Raw genomic sequence first — 21,906 nt, forward strand, 5'->3', positions numbered from 1 at the left:
AGGAATATTTAAATTAATTAAATAAAAATATTGCATTAAAATATCTGTGAATGAAATATTTTGATTTCTCTAAGAATTAAATATACTAGGTCTTCTGTGAAACTGAAAACTGCTTGTCAAATGTTTCCTATTATGTACTTTTAATTTAATTTTCTAATAATCATTTCTAAAAAGACCTGTGTTAGACTTGTCTTGAACTATTCAAATTGGTAAACTGATTACCTTTTCTACTTGTAACTTTGCAGGTGCAAAATCTTCATCAAGGGCCAAGCACTGAAGAAAGAGTTGTAAGGCATCTCCTAAAAAGCCAGCATCCTGAAGTACTTTTCCTTTCCTGAAATAGACCTTCAACAAAAGCACATGTACGAAATCTTTAAAAAACTTTTAACAAAATCAAGTAAAGAAAAAAAAAAACAGTTGACTCAGAAATGTGAATGTGAAACTGAATGACCCCAGGGAGGCCAAAGTATTTTAAAGGCTCATCTACCCACCCTGAAAAGCACTACTAGGGAACTGAGACCCAGATGATTCCTTCACCAGACTTCACAGCCAGTTAAGAGTTTGGCAGGACCAGAAATACAATGTTATCTCACTCTCAAGAAAGTACTAATTTAAAGATTACTGGTATCAGTTGTTTGAAGGAAAGAGGAAATAGTAAACTTATACAAACTTTAAGATGCATCAACATTAAAGAAATACTAAAATGTGAAAAAAAAGTTCACTTTACAATCAGGGCAATATGGGAAATGTCTTCTAGATTACTATCTTTACCTATACCATTTTCTTAAGAAAGTACTTATAGATATGATACTTTTCATAAATCCTTATTTTGTCTTTCGTCCTTCAGGATATGAATTCATAAAGTTCTATGAAAAAAGCTGAATCCTACTAATTGCTACTGATAAGCCAAAATTTAATTTGTGGGTTGATCTACCAACAAGTGTCAACTGCAAGTTTTAAATAGGTCTGTAACTAGCATGAAAAGAGGTTTTATAAGCCACAGAACAAACTATCTAAGAATATTCTACTCAGTTTTTTAGCTATCATTTAAATGGCTGAAAAAAACCACCTTTCCAATTAGTAACCGCTCATTACTTCAGTGTTAAGTCCAGAGGGTTCTTTCCTTCTTAACAGTTTTAAAGCTCTCCATACCAACTACTTTCTTCTTAATCTTTTGTTTTGTACCAACCAGTCATGCCATCATGGGAGTTTTTATAATTTTCCTTACTGATACATATAATTTTTAGAGCATACTCACCATAGTATCCTCAAAGGCACAGTTTTGGAGAGCAAATGTAGCATTTTTAATTTCTAGCCTAAAGAATACTTATGGGAGACAGATTGATTTGCCTTCAGAATTTGATGAAAAGGAGAATTAGTAAACTGATTATATGTAATTATGTTATTCCTCAATAACATATGAGGCAAACCATATGTTACTCTGAAACCACATGCACAAGCCAACCTCTCCTCTGCCCACATCTACTTTCTCAATTCACTGCCTAAACACCTCATTGCCATTATAATGCCTTGAACAATTTTCCAGCCTCAAGGACTTAATCCTCTTTCCATTAATAAATCTCCTTTAGTGAGGGTTCAGTTTGAATGAATCTTCACAATATGGCAAAGTGTATTTCTTTGCAAAAATATAGTATAATAACATCTTTGGGTTTTTTCCCTGTGTCAGGAATTCAGTTTATTCTTTGATTATAGAATAAAGGATTGATGATGTAAAAAATTTCCAGATGACATCTACTCAAAATATTGGCTCTAAATTTCTAGCAAACTATATATTTCATTTGACCATCCGTTTTGTTAAATCTTGTAACCAATTAAATTAAATGTAAATATAAAAAAGCAATTTTACCTCAGGCCAATTTGGAAGTTGAAAGAGAACTGCATTTAAATCTTCTATGGCTGCTTTAAACTCCTGGAGACCAGCATAAGATTCTGCTCTGTAAATTTTGAGAGTCAGGTCGCGGGGCTCTGAAATAAATATTTTATAAGGATATATTATTTTACAAAGATTACTGCATAATCCACAGAATATTATCATGCTAGCCTAAGAAATGACTTACAATTTCAGAGTCTAAATCCATCAAGCTAAAGCGGAAGTACAACACAGGGTAACCCACTTTACATACTGAATCTTACCTAGAAGTTTTATCAAATCATTACAAACAGATAATATTAGTAGAAAAAAAATATTGTTCTTGAGAATATAGAAATATTTTTATAACATGAATAATTACCCCTAAGAAAATGGTATTTTTAAAAAAGAATAGCCTATAGATTTTAAAGCCCACATGTTACATATTGAGACTTGTCTTTTCTAAAATGTAAATCTTAAATTTTACATCTTAACTTCTAAATCTTCATCTATTAGATTTAGAATGGACATTCTTCTATGACAAGGAACTAGACAGGGTTCTAACTTTTGAGGTTATTATAGTAGTCTTAGAGGAAATACATAGTAGGTTCTGGAGGAAATGAGTCAAGATATAAAAATATAACTGTTTCTAAAGGAAATAGGTTAAGAGTCAGCTTTTAGAAGGTCAAGATTTTTAACACTTGCCATTAGCAACAATGATCTTAGACCATCTGAAAACATTTAATTTCATACGTTCTTAGGAAACCAAACTGTTGTTAATTTCACTATTCTCTAATCTCTACTTGAGACTCTCTATTGTCCAACAGCATAAGGAATTTCAGATATTGAGCTGGTTCATCTATGTTATTGCAATCATTTACTACAGTACGTAGATCATGAAACTAAAGGCTAAGCAAACAATTATGTTTGTCATATCTGTAAATTTTAACTTCAATCTTTAAGGCATTTCATCTTTGAATTCTTTAAAAACATATGCTTAAAAAATAAAGGATTCATCATGAGAGGACATAGACCCTTAAGCCTCTAAAAAATAAAATTAATAAAACTCTAACAGCTCCTTGGTGCACTCTAGTTTTTAAACAACTGCTTTTCTACAGATAAGTCTTGCTTTACCAATTAATTTAGACAGGCAGTTTTCAGTTGCTGGTGCTTGAAAACTGGAATTATAATCTTCCCTCAATTTAATATCAATAAAATTTTTAAAAGTTTTTTGAGGCATATCTTCTTTATTTAGGAAGAAATGTTTGGTTTTTGCTCCTTAAAGCAATATATAGAAAATCATCCTCTGTGAACAAAAATGCACAGACATCGAAAGCTCCACATGATTAATCAATCAAGAATTAAGAGTTCCCAGCACAAAGCAAGACCTTGTAGGTGCTCAAAACTATATTTATTATTCCTGTTTTTACAGAGTTTACAATCTAGCTAGAGAATTTTGAAAAGCATCATTTAAAAGATGTGACGAGCACTAGAGATGAGAAAACAGAGAGGTGTATGCCAATACCGTCTAAGAATGAATGGTAAAACTTCATCAAAAACTCAGTGCAAAAGGCTGGGGCTGGGGTTCAGCAGTAGCACACTTGCCTGGCATGTGTGAGGCACTGGATTCAATTCTCAGCACTGCATATAAATAAATAAAATAAAGGTCTATCAACTACTAAAGAAAAAAAAAAAAAACTCAGTGCAAGAAGTGCGGTTTTCCACCCACAACTCCAGGGCTTCCAATGATACCCTTGAGAGAGACTTCACCAAGAGGGAGTTCACTACAGAAACAAGCAGCTCATTCCATGCTTATACCCCTTGTGGGCTTTTCATTTCAATTTTTTTCTTGTACAGCAAGTTCTCGCTGGTACTTAGGGCAATGCACAATCAGAACTGTGGAACATCTATCCCTCACCTTTATATAACTTCTCTAGGGCAGTACTGAAAGAAGTGACTGAGAAGATCCATCTTTGGAAAAACCCAGTTAAATCCATCTATAAAGCTGATGGATATGTTAATTACTCCGATCATTACACAATGTATATATGTATAAAAAATTCACAATGCTCCATAAACAAGTACAATTATTGTGTTAATTAAAAAATACATGGCAAGCCAGGTACAGTGGTACACGCCTGTAATCCCAGCAGCTTGGGCGGCTCAGGCAGGAGGACCATGAGGTTCAAAGCCAGCCTCAGCAAAGTTGGCTCAATGGTCAAGTGCCCCTGAGTTCAATCCCCAGTATCCCCCTTCAAAGAAAAAAAAAATACATGGCAAAACAAATCTCCACTCTACACAAACATTCAGGATGAAACGCCCCCTCTAAAAAGAGTCCTAAGAAATTAGTGCATATTAGGATGAAAAGATGTATTCTGAAAAGACCCATACTTTAAAACTCCTGGTAGGGAATGTTTTCATTGATAATTTCAAATGTTAATTGAATAATTATCCTAGATAACTCTATTAGAAAAAAAAAGAGAAAAGTCCATTAGATGAGTTCAAATTTCCCAAAGTTTTTATGTTTTATTTTTGCATTACTGGGAATGGAACCCAGGAGTACTCTACCACTGAGTTACATTCTCAGTCCTTTTAATTTTTCATTTTGAGACAGGGTCTTGCTGTTGCCCAGGCTGGCCTTAACTTCCTATCCTCCTGCCTCCTCCACCTCCCAAGTAGCTGGGATTACACACATGTGCCACCACACCTGGCTCCAGTACTTTTTAGGAGATCAGAACCACTGTTATGGTGGTTATGTTATGTTTCATAAGTGACCCCTAACAACTGTGTTGGAGGCTTGCCACTGAAGTGGCCTTTAGAGGTGGGGCTTTTGGGAAGTGACTGGATCATGAAGCCTCATTAGTGGATTAATTCATTGGCAGCTGAATGAACTACTAGGAGGTAGAAGCTGTCAGGAGGAGGGGCCCAATAGGAAAAAGTAGGTCACTGTGGTCATGCCCTAGGTTTCTTGTCCCCAACTCCTTTCTCTTCTGCTTCCAGCTGTTATAAGCTGAATAGCTTTCCTCCACCATGCTCTTCAGCCATGATGTTCTGCCTCACTTCTGGCCAAGAGCAATGGAGCCAGCCAACCATGGACTGAAACCTCTGAAATCATGAGCCCAAAGGAACTTTTCCTCCTTTAAATTGTTTACGTCATGTATTTTGGCCACAGCTGACAGATATATTCACCTCACTTATTTAAAATCCTTAATTCTAAAAAAGAGCCAAATTCACTAATTGAGCCCCTTTAAATAATCAAAGCATACAGAATGCTGTCTTCCATGTAAAAACTTTTCAAGAAAGACAAAAAAAGCAATCCACCCTGACTTTGTCGTTATCTCAAGTTTGAAGAAGTCAATAATTATTTAGTCTCTGCTCTCCACCTGAGCTTGAGGACAGTTAACCAGTTACTTCACTTGCCCATGTCATTTGGGAAGATTCTTCCAATCCACTATTATAAGTATCTATGGTACCAACAAATGTCTGGCATATTACATACTTTGAATTTGCCAAAAAAGTGAAAATATAAAGATGACATGGTTTGAGCTAATTGTACCGAACATGATGATTACAGGTCTTAACTCTGTGATCTTATTCCAAATCACTCAATAGTTCTAGTTTTGTTTCCTGTCTACCAGGACTAGGGACAGATGTTCTAGTTCTGGGTAATGACTTCTCTCTCAGACCTTCATTTTCAGTCTTGATTTTTCATCCTAACTCCAGTGTCCTCAAATTTCTAACTGTTCTGCTATACTTTTCCTCAAACTCAGCATGGTCTCAAACATTTTTCACAATAATCTTTTCATGACATCACTGACTCCCTAAACCAAAATCATCCTCAACTTTGTCTCACCTCCTATACTTCTCAAACTTGCCTTTCCAGTCGTCCTGCTAGTAATTTACTTGACACTAGGCTCCCAAATCTCTCTTTACTACTACAGTGATAGCTTTCCAACTATCTCCTGCCTCCAGTTTTACCTAGGTCCTCACCACCCACAAGATAAAATAGGTCTTATTTAGTTCAACATACAAGTTGTTTCACGTCTGCTTCCTGCCTCTCTCTCCAGCCTTACTTCCTATCATTATCAACCTCCCACTTCAAGTCTCAATAATACTTTACCACTCATCCCGCTCCAGGTATGCCCTATTTCATGCATCCTTCCTTTGCTCATAGATCTCTGTAGTTAGTCATATCATTCCTAACCCAGACCTCCTTTCCTCTTTGGATAACTTTTCTATCCAATAAGACTTGATCTTTAGGATATCTGTGTTAAAGGAAAGCATCTTGATCCTAAATATCAAGAGTCTGAGCCCTGAAATCACACTTCGTGGCTTCAATTTCTGCTCCTCCCCGTCACTGATTATGAGCAGAGGCAAATTACAAATCAACTTATACATTCAATTTTATAGCTAAGGAAACTGTGTAAGAAAAACTTTTTTTTTTTTTTTTTTTAGCTGAGCATAGTAACTCATGCCTATAATCCCAGAAGCTCAAGAGGCTGATTTAGGAGGATCGTGAATTCAAAGCCAGCCTCAGCAATGGCAAGGCGCTAAATAACTCGGACAGCCTGTATCTAAATAAAATACAAAAATGGGCTAGGGATGTGGCTCAGTGATTGAGTGACCCTGAGTTCAATCCCAGGTACCAAAAAAGGAAAAACTTATTTTTTAAAAATACCACTAACCAAGCACTGTTCTAAATGACTTACATTCTTCAAAACAATCCTATGTGGATCCAGCATTGTAGACATTTTTAAAGGGTAAGAAAATTGAGCACTGAGTTCAAGTACCTTGCCTGGGATCAGCTGGCGATGGATTCAAACTCCACAGTTCTCTGTTTATTTCTATGCTATGTTAATTATAATATTTACCTCATGAAGTTACTCTCAAGAGCAAATCCATATATGTAAGGTACTTAATACAGGGTTTTGTATGTGGAAAGTACTATTTGTTTGCTATTATGATTATGCTTCTTCACTGCATATGCACAACATTTTTGAGTAGTTTAATTTGAATATCCAGTTTTGAGCTCCCTCCATTATTTCCCATCTTTGTATTCTCAGGCCGTGGCTCTGATAATGTATCGTAAATAGGGGAAACATATTAAAATCTGACTCAGTTAAGCTCCTCAAGTCATACTCTCATTTTCTCTTCTCTTAGAACCAGTTTTATTAGTTGTAAGTCATTAGGCAAAAAAAGCTATGTCACACATCTGAAGAAAATTAGTCTTGAGTTGTCCAGAGTTCTTCATGGGCTGAAGAAATTTTCTAGAGACACCCATCTTTGTGACATCCTTAGGAATCCATGACCACAGTAATAGGAGTCTTAAAGTTCTCTCTTTGGCCTATCTTTTAAGAATATTTTTCATATTGCAAAAGTTCTAAAATATTTATTCACAAAATTTAAAGATATAAGAAATTAAGAATTAAAAAGTATTTTTTCCCAGCACTGGTATTATCAAAAGACAAGATTATCACAATTAGTTTAAAGAGTTAATTGGCTTTTATTTATAATTCTAGAATCAGATAGCACCTAATTTAGAATGAGTGTTCTGATGGGGTAGGCAGAATTTGGCTTAATAGAAAAGAGCTGAGATACAAGTGTGGTGGTACACCCCTGTAATCAATCAGCTACTCAAGATGCTGAGGCAGGAGGATCTCAAGTTCAAAGCTCATCTTGGCAACTTAGTGAAAGCCTGTCTCAAAATAAAAAAGGGCTGGAGATGCAGCTCAGTGGTAAAATATCCCTGGGTTCAATATCCAGTACCCCCCTCCAAAAACGTTCAGTACGGTAAAACTTGGTTATCATAATTAAATTGAAAGATGCCAACTGATGTTATTAATGATTTATAAATCATGTACAAGAATAGCAGTTTAATATAAAACTAAAATCATAAGCACTAGATTAAAAATCTGGGTTCAGATTCCCTTTGAGTAGATAATATAACTCTTAGAATATCAGTCTCCTCACCTAAAAAAATACTTACATCTTAAGACTTCTGTAAAGACCGAATAAATAATGCACATAAACAGTTAATACACTGCCTGACACACAGGGCTCAATTTGTAATAGTAACTGTGGTTGAAAACATTACAAAATATTTTAGAACACATCAATTAAAAAAATAATTACCTCTTGAGACAAGGTATACAAGAGTATGTTTTACCTTGTCATTTAACCACATAAACCTTACACTAGAGGAGAACCATCCTTAGGGATCTGTAGGACCAGAGTAGGCCATAGAGGGGAAGCAAGAGACAATACTATCTTACTAGAGAAAAAAAAAAACTGAACAGAAGCTTTTGTCTTACATTTAAGAGTACTCTGAAATCATTCATCTTCTATAATAAACAATTCCAATTTTTAAAAATACCTTTGCAATGAAAGAAGTAAATTACTATACAAATTAATCTCAAATTTTATTTGAATTATTTCTAAGACACTTAGAAAAATGATTCTGAATTCCATCAAAATAGAAGAAAAATCATTGGAGTAGAATAAGGGGGACTGAAAGGAAGAAAGAATGGGATAAGGGAAAAAACAGTAAAATGAATCTAACTAACTTTTCTGTGTACCTATATGAATATTCCACATTTCACCATTATATATATTTACAAGGAGATATTTAGGAAGTACTAGGGACTGAAATTAGAGCAAATTGTATTCCATGCTTTTATAATTATGTCAAAATGAATCCTAATGTTAGATAGCATTAAAAAGAATAAAATAATTAAAAAAATATTCTGAATAAACAAAAAGTCAACAGACAAGTAACTAGAAATCTAAAACAAGTTTGGGTATACTTTGATAAATTGATTAAAAAAACAGGTAAAACATGGAAATTATTCATTTAAAACAGGTCACTTCACAGTCATTTATGTAACTAGTTTTTTCATCTTTTACATCAATAAGAATAAGCCACTGAGCTGGGGTTGTAGCTCAGTGGTAGTGCACTTGCTTAGCATGTGTGAGGCCCTGGGTTCGATTCTCAGTACCACATATAAAATAAATCCAAATAAAGTTCATCAACAACTAAAAAAATATTTTAAAAAAGAGTATACCATTATAACTGATCTTTTTAGTAACTCTGAGGCACTGCAAAGAACAAATGAAACAAACCAAAAATATTCTGCATATAGGCTCAGTTAAATAGAAGTCAATAAATCTCATTTTCTGGAGATTTTCATTAAGTATCAATTTGCTATGATCATAAAAAAATACGAACTGTATAAGGAGAAGGACTTTATTTTGTTCATGTCTATATTTCTAGAACATGAATCAATATCTGGCATATAGTAGGTACTCAGTATTTGTTGAATGAATAGTAAGAGTTGAATGAATAGTAAGAGATTTGTTTCATGTATGCTAATTTTTATATCCAGTTTATGCTCAGAGGAATAGTCATATATCACTTTTAGCTCTACTTTGGTTACTTACATAAGAAAGTCACCTGAAATTCCTGGGGCTTTTTTCCCTTAATCTGTGAATTACCAATACTAGTTATCTGCCCTTTTATCTCAGTATTTTGTAAGGATTAACTAAGATAATGGAAGCAATAATATTTTGAAAATTATAAAGCACCAAACAAATGTCAATGTTCCAAGTCCTTTGTATAGTAAGGATATAAATAAGTCATTAATTAAATTCAAATATCTTCATTTTAACCTAGTTGAATTGTTAAAAATTCAGTATTTATCTATGACTTGATCAACATATATTTAAAGTGTTACCACTGATTAACATGTGCAAACTGGAATGAGAATTTAACCTTGATTCTGGTAAAATTAATTTAGTAGACAGAACAGAATAAGACCTAAAAATCACAAGGTTTTGATTTCAATTTCCACTGTATCACCTAACCATAATACAACTTTTAAATTTTAAAACTTTATTGTTTTCTGGGAACTCACTCTGTATGAAGCACTTTTTGAAACCCTACATTTTCTCTCTCATTTAATTCTCAAAATAACCCTATGAGGCAGAGATTATGCTCACTTCTCAGATAAGAAAACCAAAACAGAGTGGTCAGGCAACATGCCCAAGGTCAAAAAGTAAGGGGACTCAGGTAATCTGCTTCCACCACACATTGCTTTCATCCTCGGGTTATACTGCATCTTTCTCTAGCTGCCTTAATTTCCTTCTGAGGATAATAGTACTCCAAGGATTCTGTCAGGATCAAATGATATTTAGGATAAAAAAGTACTTGGTAACAGTCAAGGGCTACAGAATTAATATTAAAGACAAAATTTTCCTTCCCCAAATACTTTAATGCTCCCTGTGACCTTTATATTTTAAAAGGAGTTCAAACTGTAAATTATTCTGTTCTGTTGTCTCCTTTGAGGGAGATGGATGAACACAGGAAATAGGCAAGTCAGTGTAAATCTCTGTTAAGGACAAAAGACAGCGTTATATAGTGAGATCATTTCAACAGACTTGAGTCTAAAGACTCCAGCAGAAAAGACTTTTACATAATATCCTTGAATACTAAAAGGAAAGTTATGAAACATCTGAGAGTTAATACCAAAAGATCAATGGATTAAATGTTATCTAAATATATTCAATGCAACAGAAACTTATGTAATCTCAATGGGAAACTTCTGATTTTGGCAAAGGTTTTCAAGCTTTCCTTTTCTGTTGACAAGGATAAGTTTAGATGTGTGTGGGCTAACTGTAGACTAGATTTTTTTTTCTATTTAATAGTATTTGTTTCATTATGAGAAATACATGAAGAAATCATAGTGAAGATTGCTTTCATTATCAACATGACAGTTTCATTAATAATTAAAACTGGGGCTAGGGTTGTGGCTCAGTGGTAGAGCGCTAGCCTAATGTGGGTGAGGCACTGGGTTCGAACCTCAGCACCACATAAAAATAAACAAAATGAAGATATTGTATCCAACTACAATTAAAAAATATTTTTAAAAATTATAACTGTATAATTATTTAAATACATTTCAGATTGCTCAATAGCTAACTTGCCAGCTCCCAAGTTAAAACCTAACAAAGTACAAAGAGATTTAAGACTCTATTAGTTAATATTTTTGAGTTATTTAACTACTAATATTTGTTTATTTTGGGTTTTGTTTGCAGTGCAGAGGATCCCACCCAGGTCCTTGCACAGCAAGTGCTCTACAACTAAACTATACCACTAACCTCTTATTTATGCTCATAAATTATGAAACATAAATCCATCCTTTATCCACTAAAAATTATGAAACATAAATCCATCCTTTATCCACTAAAAATTATGAAACAAATTCATCCTTTATCCACTAAAATTTGGTTTAAAATTTCTTCTCTACTTCACATTAAAACAAAACACCTTAACAAAACACCATATCTTAGTGCCATTGAGACACATTTATTTTCAAGCACAGAATTTATGTTTTTTTTAAAAGACAAAGAGGAAAACATAAGCTAATGAGGTAAAAGTCAAAAAGACTTGAGTTCTAGTCCTGCAAAAGTAGAGTTAAGTGGCTTAATGGGGTATAAAATCCCCATGTGCAGTCTATGCAACTTATAAAAAGAAAAGTCAATCTTTCAGAGCCTTTTTCTGTTAAAAATAATCATCTCCAATCCAAGACCTAGAATTTCCTCAATTAAAATTGTGATCATAGAATGTTATGCTAGATCTTAATTAATTAATGTGCTCACTATTCTTCCATGGATTAGGACCTAAAATTTATGAATCACCTAATTTAAGAGAAGGTCAAATAATTATATTGGTAAAGCTAACACTGATGTGCTGTCATAATTCTATACTTTAGACCAAAAAAAAAACATAAACAAAAACAAACTTCCCTGAACAATTCTCTTAGATAAGCTATAAAGGTAGAATGACTCTAGATCAACATATAGAAGTGGAGGATGTAGAGTTGCCTGTATAAACAGCCAGCTGGATGTCTGGGAACAAGTCATTTTGCTGTCCTGGCTCTGCTTCCTCATTAAGATGAGACTCTGGTCAGTTACTGGGTGGTTTATCTCCAAGTCCAGCTTCTTCACACCACTTAACTCACCCAAAGAGCTAGAGTCATTTGTACCAGAATTCTGGACTCCAAATAGTTTTCTTTTGCTCTGGGTCTATCATTTTATTCTAAACTGCCTACTCCTCCTCATAAAGAATATGAAAACATGCCAGGTTTGTGCTTTGAACCCTAAAGGTATTTTTCTAAGATACTGTGACTACTTCAATATGACTAAGCACTCAGAATAAAAGACCCACAGGATAATATTTTCAGTTACACAGTTCAAAAACATACTTAATACTTATTGTCAGTTTATATTTTAGACGTCTATTTTCTTGGAGATTACTGACAATACAGATAATAAAATCCTGAAATATGCTTAATATAAGGTTTACCAATAGTGACATGATTGACATTTGTGGCCTGATATTTATTAATTTACGTAGGAGGCTGTCCTAAGCGTTGTGAGAAGTTTAGCAGGACCCCTGGACCAGTCACTAAATGTTGGTATCAGCAACACTCCCACAAGGGGTGGCAACGCAAAATGTCTCTAAATAACGTCGCTGAGAAGAGGAAGGTAAAATCCACTCCCCCATTGGTGGAGAACTGCCAATTTAAAGAACAAGTCTTCATTTTACTTAAGTTTGACATTACCCTCTTTCAGAGCTAAACTAAGAAAAGTTCTAACCAAGGTTAGGAAGCCAAAGCTGCTGCTTCTTCGACAGGAAGAAATAGACAAAAGACTTATAAAGCCTACAAAGCCTTTCCCTATAGCTAGATCAGAAATGTTGAAACAAAAAAGAAGCGCAGCAAACACTCTGGATCAGAGACTCTCTGTACCTTTACAAAAACTAGGTGCATCTGAAACTAAGCACATAGGTATATGTGAAGTATGACTTGAAATAGGCTGACACTGACAAGAGCCAATTCTACAGGCATTGTCTGGTAAGAGGTGACCACCCGCGGGCGCCCTGACACCCACTGGAAGCGCGGCGGCCGGCTGGGCCTCCCGGTGCTGGGTGCCCGCGCCGAGCTCCCGACACGCCCACCGGACGTCACCCGTTACACAACGCTCCCCCCACCCCAGCTTATGCAATTCTGCCCTCCCGCGGCTTCCAATTGCCCCGGTGACTTTTATGCGAGAGGAAGGTAAATGCTGTCCACCTAGCTTCGACTGGGGATCCTCTCCCTGACCTGACTGTGGTTCCCCGCGGCGACCAGGCCAATTACCGGAAAGATCGAGGCAGGAAGCCAGCGGTCACTCGGGCTAGCCCCTCTCCCACTCGTCCCGCGCCCGGGCGGCCTCGGTGGGGGTCACCCGCTCCACGCCGGACGCGCGCATCCCCTGCTAGCCGTGGCCGAGGGAACCCCGCTTCCGCGCGCCCCTCCCCGCGCCGCGTCACAGTCAGCTCCCAGGGCGATCCCCATTGTGACCGAAGCACCCCGGGGCGCCGCCCCCTCCCACACCCTCGAGCACCCCGAGATCCTACACACCGGGGGGCCAACTGGCTCCCCGGGAAGGAGAAGTGCCTCTCGGGGCGCAGAGGAGCTCTGGGTACCCGGCCCGTCCGGGAGATGAGGGTGGAGTCGCCCGGCCCGCGTCGCATCCCCGCGCGGTCACCTGCTCGCAGCGCCTCGCAGGCGGCGGCCAGGGCCTCCCGGTAGCGCCCCTGGTGCAGCAGCTCCCCAAGACGGCCGGCCGCTCGGGCCCGCTCGCGCTGGCCGGGGAACCACTTCTCAGCCAGGTGATTGAGGACGACGCTGGTTCGGAAGTCCGAGACGGCGATGGCGGCGGCCAGAGGCGGCGGCCGCGGGCTGGTCCCCTCAGCATCACTGGCACTAGCGGCGGCGGGCGGAAGCCGGTCCCGGCAGAGGCGGCAGCGGGCGCGGAGCTCTCTCCGCAGGCAGCGACGGCAGTAGCTGTGGCCACAGGGCACCGTCACCGGCTCGCTCAGGAAGCCCCGGCAGCCCAGGCAGCTGAGGAGCCCGCCGGCCCCCGCAGCCGGAGTCGCACTCCAGCCCAGCCCGTGGCGGAGCCGGTAGTTGAACACCAGGCAGTCCACCAGGGTGCCGAGGCACTCGGGCCTGACCGGGGCCCCGCGGCGCAACGCCGCCGCGTACGACTCCAGCGCTCCCTTCAGGTGGCCGCCCAGAGCCAGCAGCTCTCCGCGGCGGAGCAGCAACTCCCAGGGCTCAGACTCCGCGGCCGCGCGCTCCAACCGGTCGCCACTGCCGCCGCCCACTTCCCAAAATCGGCCTGGACTCCGCGGCCTGGGGGCCATCTCCTGACTCCCTCCGGGGGATCCCCTCGCCACCACGGGAGAAGACATGGCCGGCGGAGGGCTGCTCCGCCGCCGTCGCCGCCGCCCGCCGCCACAGTCCCGGAGCCTCCCGGGCGCGCGGCTCCGCACGCGGCCCGCGAGCAGGGGGGCGTGGCGCGCGGACATGGCGGGGCGGCGCGCGCCCGGGAAGCCCCCGGGGCGGGGCCGGGGGCGGAGCCTGGCGGGCCCGGGGCGGGGCCCGGCTTGCCTACGGCGCCCCGGACTCCCCTACACCACCCGCGGCCCAGTTGCCGAAGAGCCGACCTCCCGGCCCCGCCCTTTTCGAGCCCCTCCTGGCCGGGGACGCAAGGTCAGATGATCCCCCAGCAGGGATCTAATTGGCTTCTCGAGAAAGGAGGGCATGGCTTGCAACTGAACAAAGCGCAAGGAACCCTGAACCTCCATCAGCGGGTCGCCTGCCGCCGGGCCCCGCCCCCACGCTATGCCTTTTCCCCAGCCCCTGCAAGGTGGGCGTTCTTCTGCCCAGAGGCCCGCCCGGCGGAAGCGAGACTCTTATTGTCAACCCACCCCTGACGTACCCGCCCACCGGGGTGGGAACGGCCCCTACCTCCACCCTCCTCTCGGCGAGGGGGACCCTCGGGGCGTAGTCTTGGGTGTGAAGTGGGTTCTGGGTGCACCAGGTTACAGTTGGACACGTAGAGGCTCCGGGACTAAGAATGCGCAAACCGATGACTTTGTGACACCTCAAGTCTGTAACTTCGGGCACAAACCAAAAAAACCCGTGTTTCTGTGCCTACTTCCTCTAGAGGGCAAGAGGGGTTTTTTGGTGCCAAGTTAGTGCCGTCTTTCCTGTTTGAAACTCAGAAACTCACCCCCCGCCCCGCTTTCGAGTGAGGAAGCCCCCAAGTTCCTCAGATACTCTCCAAACTGCAAGCACAACACCAGGGTGCTGCATTTGATATTTTAAAAGAACACGAGGATTAAGGCTTTTTCACATGGCTGTCACCAGATCACCACCACAACTCAAGCGGGTCTTCAGTTTTGCCTACGGGAGGAAAAAAAATATCTGACTTACATACAACGGGTTACATTTCCTTTAAACTTGTCAGCAGCGAGTTTAAAGCTCTCTGTTGAAAATATTTATAGATTTGATTATAGGGTATTAGATTGTCGATGTAGGAAGAGAACTTTTGGTTCTTTTTCAAATTTTGGAAACAGCGAGAGAAAGTTATTTGTCCAGAATCACCCAGCCAATATTATGTAAGATATTTTAATCTCATCTAACCTTCCACTATAATGTTACTGTGATTGTAATGATATGTAAGGTTTAATAACATGTAATATTTCTTTAAATATTATTCTGTAAAGATTTTCGAAGTAAAAGAAGTTGTTAAATGGAATATTAACCGTCATGTTCTGTGTGAAATTGGCTAACATTTCATTAATATCCCTGTTTATACAGAACAGGTAATTAAGGCTCAAAAATATTTGAGTTACATGTGGTTTTACCACACAATGAGCAAATTGTGTAACTTCAGAAAAGATACATATTACCCCTAAGGAATTGGGGAAAAAAAGAGTTGACTGAGAAAATCCCAGGCTCCTGTTCTAATAGGATGCAGAGACAGTTCATTATTATTCACTTTGCATCTGAAGCAAATTGCAGGGAGATCTGAGGAGCACTTCCTAATCATTTGGGCTGGGGAGCATTGGGATTAATTCAGGGGCATAACCTTAAATCGAATCCTAACTACCTAAATTACACTCTCCCTCAAACGGAACCATAACTTCAGTTGATGCCCATGTACTTGAGACCTGAAAATCAACTAGTATAACAAATATCCATATGTACATGCACATTAACTTTTGAGATGCAGTCTTATCCTTAGCAGCTACAGTAAATATTTCATAAATCTGTTCATGATTATCCAGGGAGTAGAAGAAGTCCACAAGCATTCATAGATTACTTTTCAAATATAGTTCCAATCAGATTTTTATTATGGGATTTTCCCCCCAAAAAAGTATGTGGTTCAGAAAATAATATGGAGTGTTCCTATCCCTAATAAGTTAAAAAATCTGCTTATGATGTGAAATAAAATGACACAATTATGATAATGTGAGGGGGAAAATGAAACTGTAGGAGGAATCTTGCCCTGTTCTCCTTGGCATTTGTGAATGGTTATAATTCATGTTTGCTGGTTTATACATTTACATAACTTGTTCTCATTTATGTAACTTATTTATGTAAGAGGCTGTACTGCCACTGTGGCCTTTGTATGCTGCACAACTTCCCTGTGAATCAGGAAGTCTAGGCAGAGCAATCACCAGCACTGTAACAGGTCACTCTTCTATCATTCCATGCCACCAAAAAGGGACATACACTTTGATGCAACTACTTTTTAAATTCAAAAGAGAGAGGAATTAGTATCTTCATTCATTTTTCTAAAATTCAGACTTTGGTCTCTGACTCACCCACTAGGCTGTGAGGAAAAAAGAGGGAATCCTGCAGACAGCCCCTGCAACCAGGAGGAATATGATGATTCCTTTTCTTTTTTCCTTCAAGCATTACTTGCTTGTGTCATTCTTTGCTAGCAAAGTAGTAAAATCATGAGATTTGTATTTCATTTCAGTTTTTTAGTTGTCTTCTAAAATAGATCGGTTATGTAAGAGAGTAAGAAGAAAAGCGTATCTGTTTCCTAATTTGGAAAATGCTTATCACCATCATTCCCTGCTTATCCCCTCCCACCCACTGCCACACCAGAAGACTTTTCCTGATATAGTTAGGTAAACTCCTGTTTAAGAATCACATAACACTGTGCTTTTATTGTATATAAGTCAGCTGAAGATGTGTATTTGAACCTTTTTTCTTTTTTTTTTCTCTGAGTTTGCCATTTGTTTCTTCACATTCTTATCACTAAAAGAGACAGAGACTGAATTTAAACTTTGAAGAACCAAGCAGGGGATGCGAGTGAAACTCACTGATGGAGTTTATGCTTAAGAAAGCCATAGGTTCAATCCAAGTAGCAAAATAAAAACCCAGCAAAATTATGACCTCTTCCTGATTTTAGTTGATAATGTTCTAGTCACTGCATTGAAAATAATCAAACATAAAATTCCACATAAGCAGCACATACTCCATAATGTTTCTATACATGATAAACAGATGGAAGAAGATTTAGAGACCACTTCTCATATTTCTAACTTTATTAATCTTTTTTTAAATAAAGATCCCAGAAGCTGCTGGTTTAATAGAAGTCATACTGGAGAAGGGAATCCAGAGACTGATACTGACAGTATCCATGCCTCTGTGCCTGGAAAGAAGTCATCTGGCTTCCCTGGGCCTCTGTAAAAAGGGAACTGGAATTAGCTCTAAAGTGCCTTCTGCCTCTTATAGCCAAGCCCTAGGGGTTTATTTGAACACAATAATAGGAGGCAAGGAGTCTCCCAGGCTCAGGAACACAGCAATGTGACACCTGATGAAAATGTAACAGCAGAAGGTGAAGGCTGAGAATAGAAGAGGGTATCAAAAAACACATTTGATGGTGTACACTTAGCCCTGTTCAGAGGAGGGGGAACCAACCCTGTGACATGAACATTTTTCGTGGATAGGGATCCCCTACCCCACACACATCCTTTGCCCCTACCATAAATCTGAGAGACTGGAGAAAAGCCTGTGGGGGGAGGGGGACTGGTTATATAACTTGGGCATTTGTGGGGAAGTTTATATAAGATGCTAAAAATACAGTATATGATTGCTATAATAGTGTTCTAAGTAAAAAGCCCTAATGAGGACAACCTGAGTAGGTTAAATAGAGGTGATCCTAAGTAGATGTCTAAACCCAATTGTCTGCAATGACTACTGTCTAACCAAGTACAGTTTACGATTTGTCACTAAAATATCCTGTTATCCCTATGAGGAACATTGTCCAAGCGCTCAAGAGCCTCTTTTATAATACCCTGAAGAATCTAGAAATCTTAAGTGTGTACACCATGTTCTGTTTTCTTAGTAGACAAATTAATAAAAATCAATACATTTTCCAGTACCAAGCTATTAAAAAGAAATAAACCTCATACATTAGTTAACATATTCTAAGAATTAACTACACATGTATCCCCCTTATACTCTCCATCCTCCTTCCTTGCTCCCCTTTAGCATTTACTATTATCTTTATAGATATAGATGTCAAATTTATTCCACCCTCTAGAATGTAAGCTCCTTGAGAGCTGGGCTTTCATTCATCTTATTCATTGATGTGTCTCTCGCTCCAAGGCGAGCCCACCCAGAAATCAAAGATATCATCTGCTATTCTTTGGTTCTTTAGTGACCAAACTCACCATTAATACACTAGAACAATTTATTTCCTTCCTTTCTTTTCTGTTATGGACTCAATGTGTTGTCCCCAGATTCATATCTAATCTTCATGTGATGTTAGTAGGAGGTGGAGTTTGGAGGAGGTAATTAGGCCACGAGGGAGGAGCCCTCATGAAAAGGATTAGTACTTTTATAAGAGGAAGCCAGAGAGCTAGCCCAGTTTCTTATCATCAGGTGAGTATACAAGAAGTTGTCAGTATGCAAGTGAGTAGGGAGACTTCACTAGAACCTGACCATGTAAGTACCCTGATCTCAGACATCCAGCATCCAGAAATGTGAGGAATAAATTCTTGTTGATGATAAGCTACCTAATCCATGGTTATAGTAGCCCAAGTAACTAAGACATTTCCTTCTCTTTAATGGTTTCAATCTGGTCTGTCAGACAATCCTTTTGTATCTACCTTCAGCTTAGATCCTGAATTGATTCTTTTCACTGTCCTCCTACCCAACAGCCCCCACTGCCACCTTAGCCTAAGCCATCAACATCTGATGTCTTGAAATTAAGACAATCGGTTTGGTATTATTTAGATAAAGAATTTTGCAAGTAGAAACAAATATAAAGTTATATTCAGTGAAAAAAATATATGCATATATACACATATGAATTAAGAAAACAAAGCATAACAATTTGAACAGAGATTTGGGTATTGTTATCAACATGATTGTTTTAAAATATTTCTTAAACGATTGGGAATATCAAGATTTGATGGGGTGCTCATGTAAGTCAAAAAATCTTGGAGTCATCCTCAACTCCTGTCTTCCCTTCATCTCCCATCTGTTCTTCCTAAAATTCTTTTGGTTCTACCTTCAAAATACATCTGGAATTTGATCCCTTCTCATCCACTGCCTCCCACTACCTGGCTCCAGCCACCAGCATCTCTCACTTGAATGACTACACAGCCTTTCACCCAGCCTCTGTCATCAGACCCCTTCCTTCTGTTGTCTGCACAGCAATCAGGGGCACCATCTGAAAACATAAACTTCAAGCTCCTCCAAGCCCAGCATTTGCTTCCTACCCACTCTGAAGACAATCCTAAGTCCTGATCCTGACTCAAGTCAGGGCTTGATCTGTTCCCCCAATCTCTGCCCTCATCTCCTGCTGGTCTCCCTGTCCTTTGTGCTTGTGTCTCCTCTTCAGTCACACTGGCCCTGAGGAGTCAGGACCTTTGTCCTTTCCATTCCTCTTCCCTGGGGTGCTCTTCCTATAGACATTCTCAGGGCTACCCCCCTCTCTTTTCATAGGCTTTTGTGCAAATATCACCTCTTTTGTGGTGACTTGCCAGGTCTGTTTATCACCTTCAGTCCCACTTCTTCAACCTTTAGTAATTCTCTCTGAAGTAATTCTCTCTGTTTTATCTATCTTATTTACTTTTTGTCTCCTCCAAAGAATATAAATGCCACAAGGGATTGTATTTACTTTACTCACTTCTGTATATTTGGTGCCTAGAACACATAACAAGTTGTCAATAAAAAAACTGTTGAATAAAAGATCAAGAAAGGACTCTGGTGCTACACACAGAAACATGTTTGCCTGAATGCTCAACTGCTCCTATGGTCACTTGTGCCATGAGAGGGCAAAGTGAAGCCTATAGAATTAAATATGTGAAATGGAAAATGTAATACAGTTTCCTAGGACAAAAACTTACATGATAAAAATTATATCTAACACAAATAAGTAGAAATAAAGTTGTAATTTCAGCCTACTTGAAAAGGAATCACTAGTACTAGTGACAAACACCAAGTAAACCTTCAAAGAATTCCAGAATGTACTCATGCCTCTCAATATAGAGAACTCTCTACTACTGTCTTCCTCCCATGGGACTTTGTTTTGTGTATACATCCCCAAGGTTATGGAACTTAGTTAAACTGTCTCCTAGTGTAGAGGATAAAGGCACACAGAGCAATTTTACCTGCCATATTTTCAGTTCCTGTATGATATTTTAAAAATCTGAGTTATTGGGTAAATCATAAAGGATTTGGAATTGCAATTCATAAAATGAGTGACATGGAAAAGGTGACTATTTCTGCAGTTTTGTCTGAAAGACTAGAGTAGGTTAGTTGGGTGGGGAGAGAGTTTAGAGAATGAGAAAGTCAAATATATCAAGTAGGAAGATACCTGTGACTAGGCTACCCAGATGATCTGGGTCCACCAGTTCACTGCTATAAATGAGAGATGATGACTTCAGATGATAGAGGAGTACATGTGTTAGTCAGATTTCCATCACTATAACAAATACTTATGATAATCAACTTATAAAGAAAAAAGGCTTATTTGGTTCAATTTTGGAGGTTCTAGATTTTGATAGGTTGGTTCTTTGGTGTTGGGCATGTGATGAAGCAGAGCAACATGGCAGGAGCACCTGTTAGAGTAAAGGCCAAAAAGCAAAAGGGAATGAAGAAGGGTGTCCAGGTCCCTTAATTCCCTTCAAAGACATGCCACCAGTGACCTAAAGACCTCCAACTAGGCTTCCACTTCTTAAAGACTTCACCAGCTCCCAATAACATCCACCTGAGGAACAATCCTTTAATACACAAACCTTTTAGGAACATTCAATATCCAATCTATGAGCCAGGCTTATGCCTGTAATCCCAGCAACTCAGAAGGTTGAGGCAGGAGGATCACAAGTTCAAGGCCAGCCTCAGCAACTTAGGGAGACCCTAAGCAACTTAACAAGATGCTGTCTCAAAATTTAAAAAAAAAAAAAAGGACCGGTGATGTGGTTCATTGGTTAAGCACCTCTGGGTTCAATCCCTGGTACCACCCCGCAACTTCCACACACACACACACACACACACAAAAAAAAAAAAAATCTATGGATGGCAACTAATAACCTAGAGATGAAAATGTAGAGATCAAGCATCAAGACAAGAACATAATACATAAGAACAAGCAAGTAGGTTAGTGGTTGGTAAAGTTAAAAGACAAGATGACAAGCAAATGGAATATATGAAATACATCAAATTGATGAGCATTACAAATAAGTTTTAGTCAGTATCTAGTGCATGCTTAAGTCAGGCTTAGAGCCTTGGACCAAAGAGAAGGATGAACACCTCTTTTCCAATTCTGACATTGGACATTCTTTTAAATGTAAGTGAAAATAATTAATCAAGCAACACAAATAATTCTTTCATCTAATGTCTCAGTTCATTTAGTTGCTATAATAAAAATACCTAAACTCTTTATCTATACACATCAGATTTAGACTGGAAAGTCCAAAATCAAGGTGCCAGCATATTTAATGTGGGCGTGCACTCCTGATTCATAGATGGCACCTGGTTGCTGAGTTCTCACATGGCAGAAAGCCTCCCCTTTCTTTTCCTAAGGCCACTAGTCCCATTTATGAGGGTTTTGTATAGGATCCTTCCTTGTGACCTAATCACTTCCTAAAAAGGCCTATCCCCTATTACTCTCTTATC

The 21,906-nt window shown here is 39.2% G+C and overlaps 1 protein-coding gene across 2 annotated transcripts in view; it reads right to left on the minus strand.

Annotated features, from left to right (window-relative positions):
- Positions 1-14,232, minus strand: part of Lonrf1 (LON peptidase N-terminal domain and ring finger 1) — a 32,514-nt gene extending 18,282 nt beyond the window's left edge. For both annotated transcript variants that reach the window (XM_026402907.2, XM_026402908.2), the window contains exons 1-3: positions 13,457-14,232; positions 1,868-1,986; positions 223-345 (exon numbers count right to left, since the gene is read on the minus strand). In XM_026402907.2, the coding sequence (XP_026258692.2) occupies positions 223-345; positions 1,868-1,986; positions 13,457-14,165 (951 nt within the window). In that variant the 5' untranslated portion in view covers positions 14,166-14,232. The remainder of the gene's footprint in view (positions 1-222; positions 346-1,867; positions 1,987-13,456) is intronic.
- Between the last annotated feature and the right edge of the window lie 7,674 nt (positions 14,233-21,906).

The sequence above is a fragment of the Urocitellus parryii genome, chromosome 14, assembly GCF_045843805.1.
Source record: "Urocitellus parryii isolate mUroPar1 chromosome 14, mUroPar1.hap1, whole genome shotgun sequence".
NCBI classification, from domain to species: domain Eukaryota; kingdom Metazoa; phylum Chordata; class Mammalia; order Rodentia; family Sciuridae; genus Urocitellus; species Urocitellus parryii.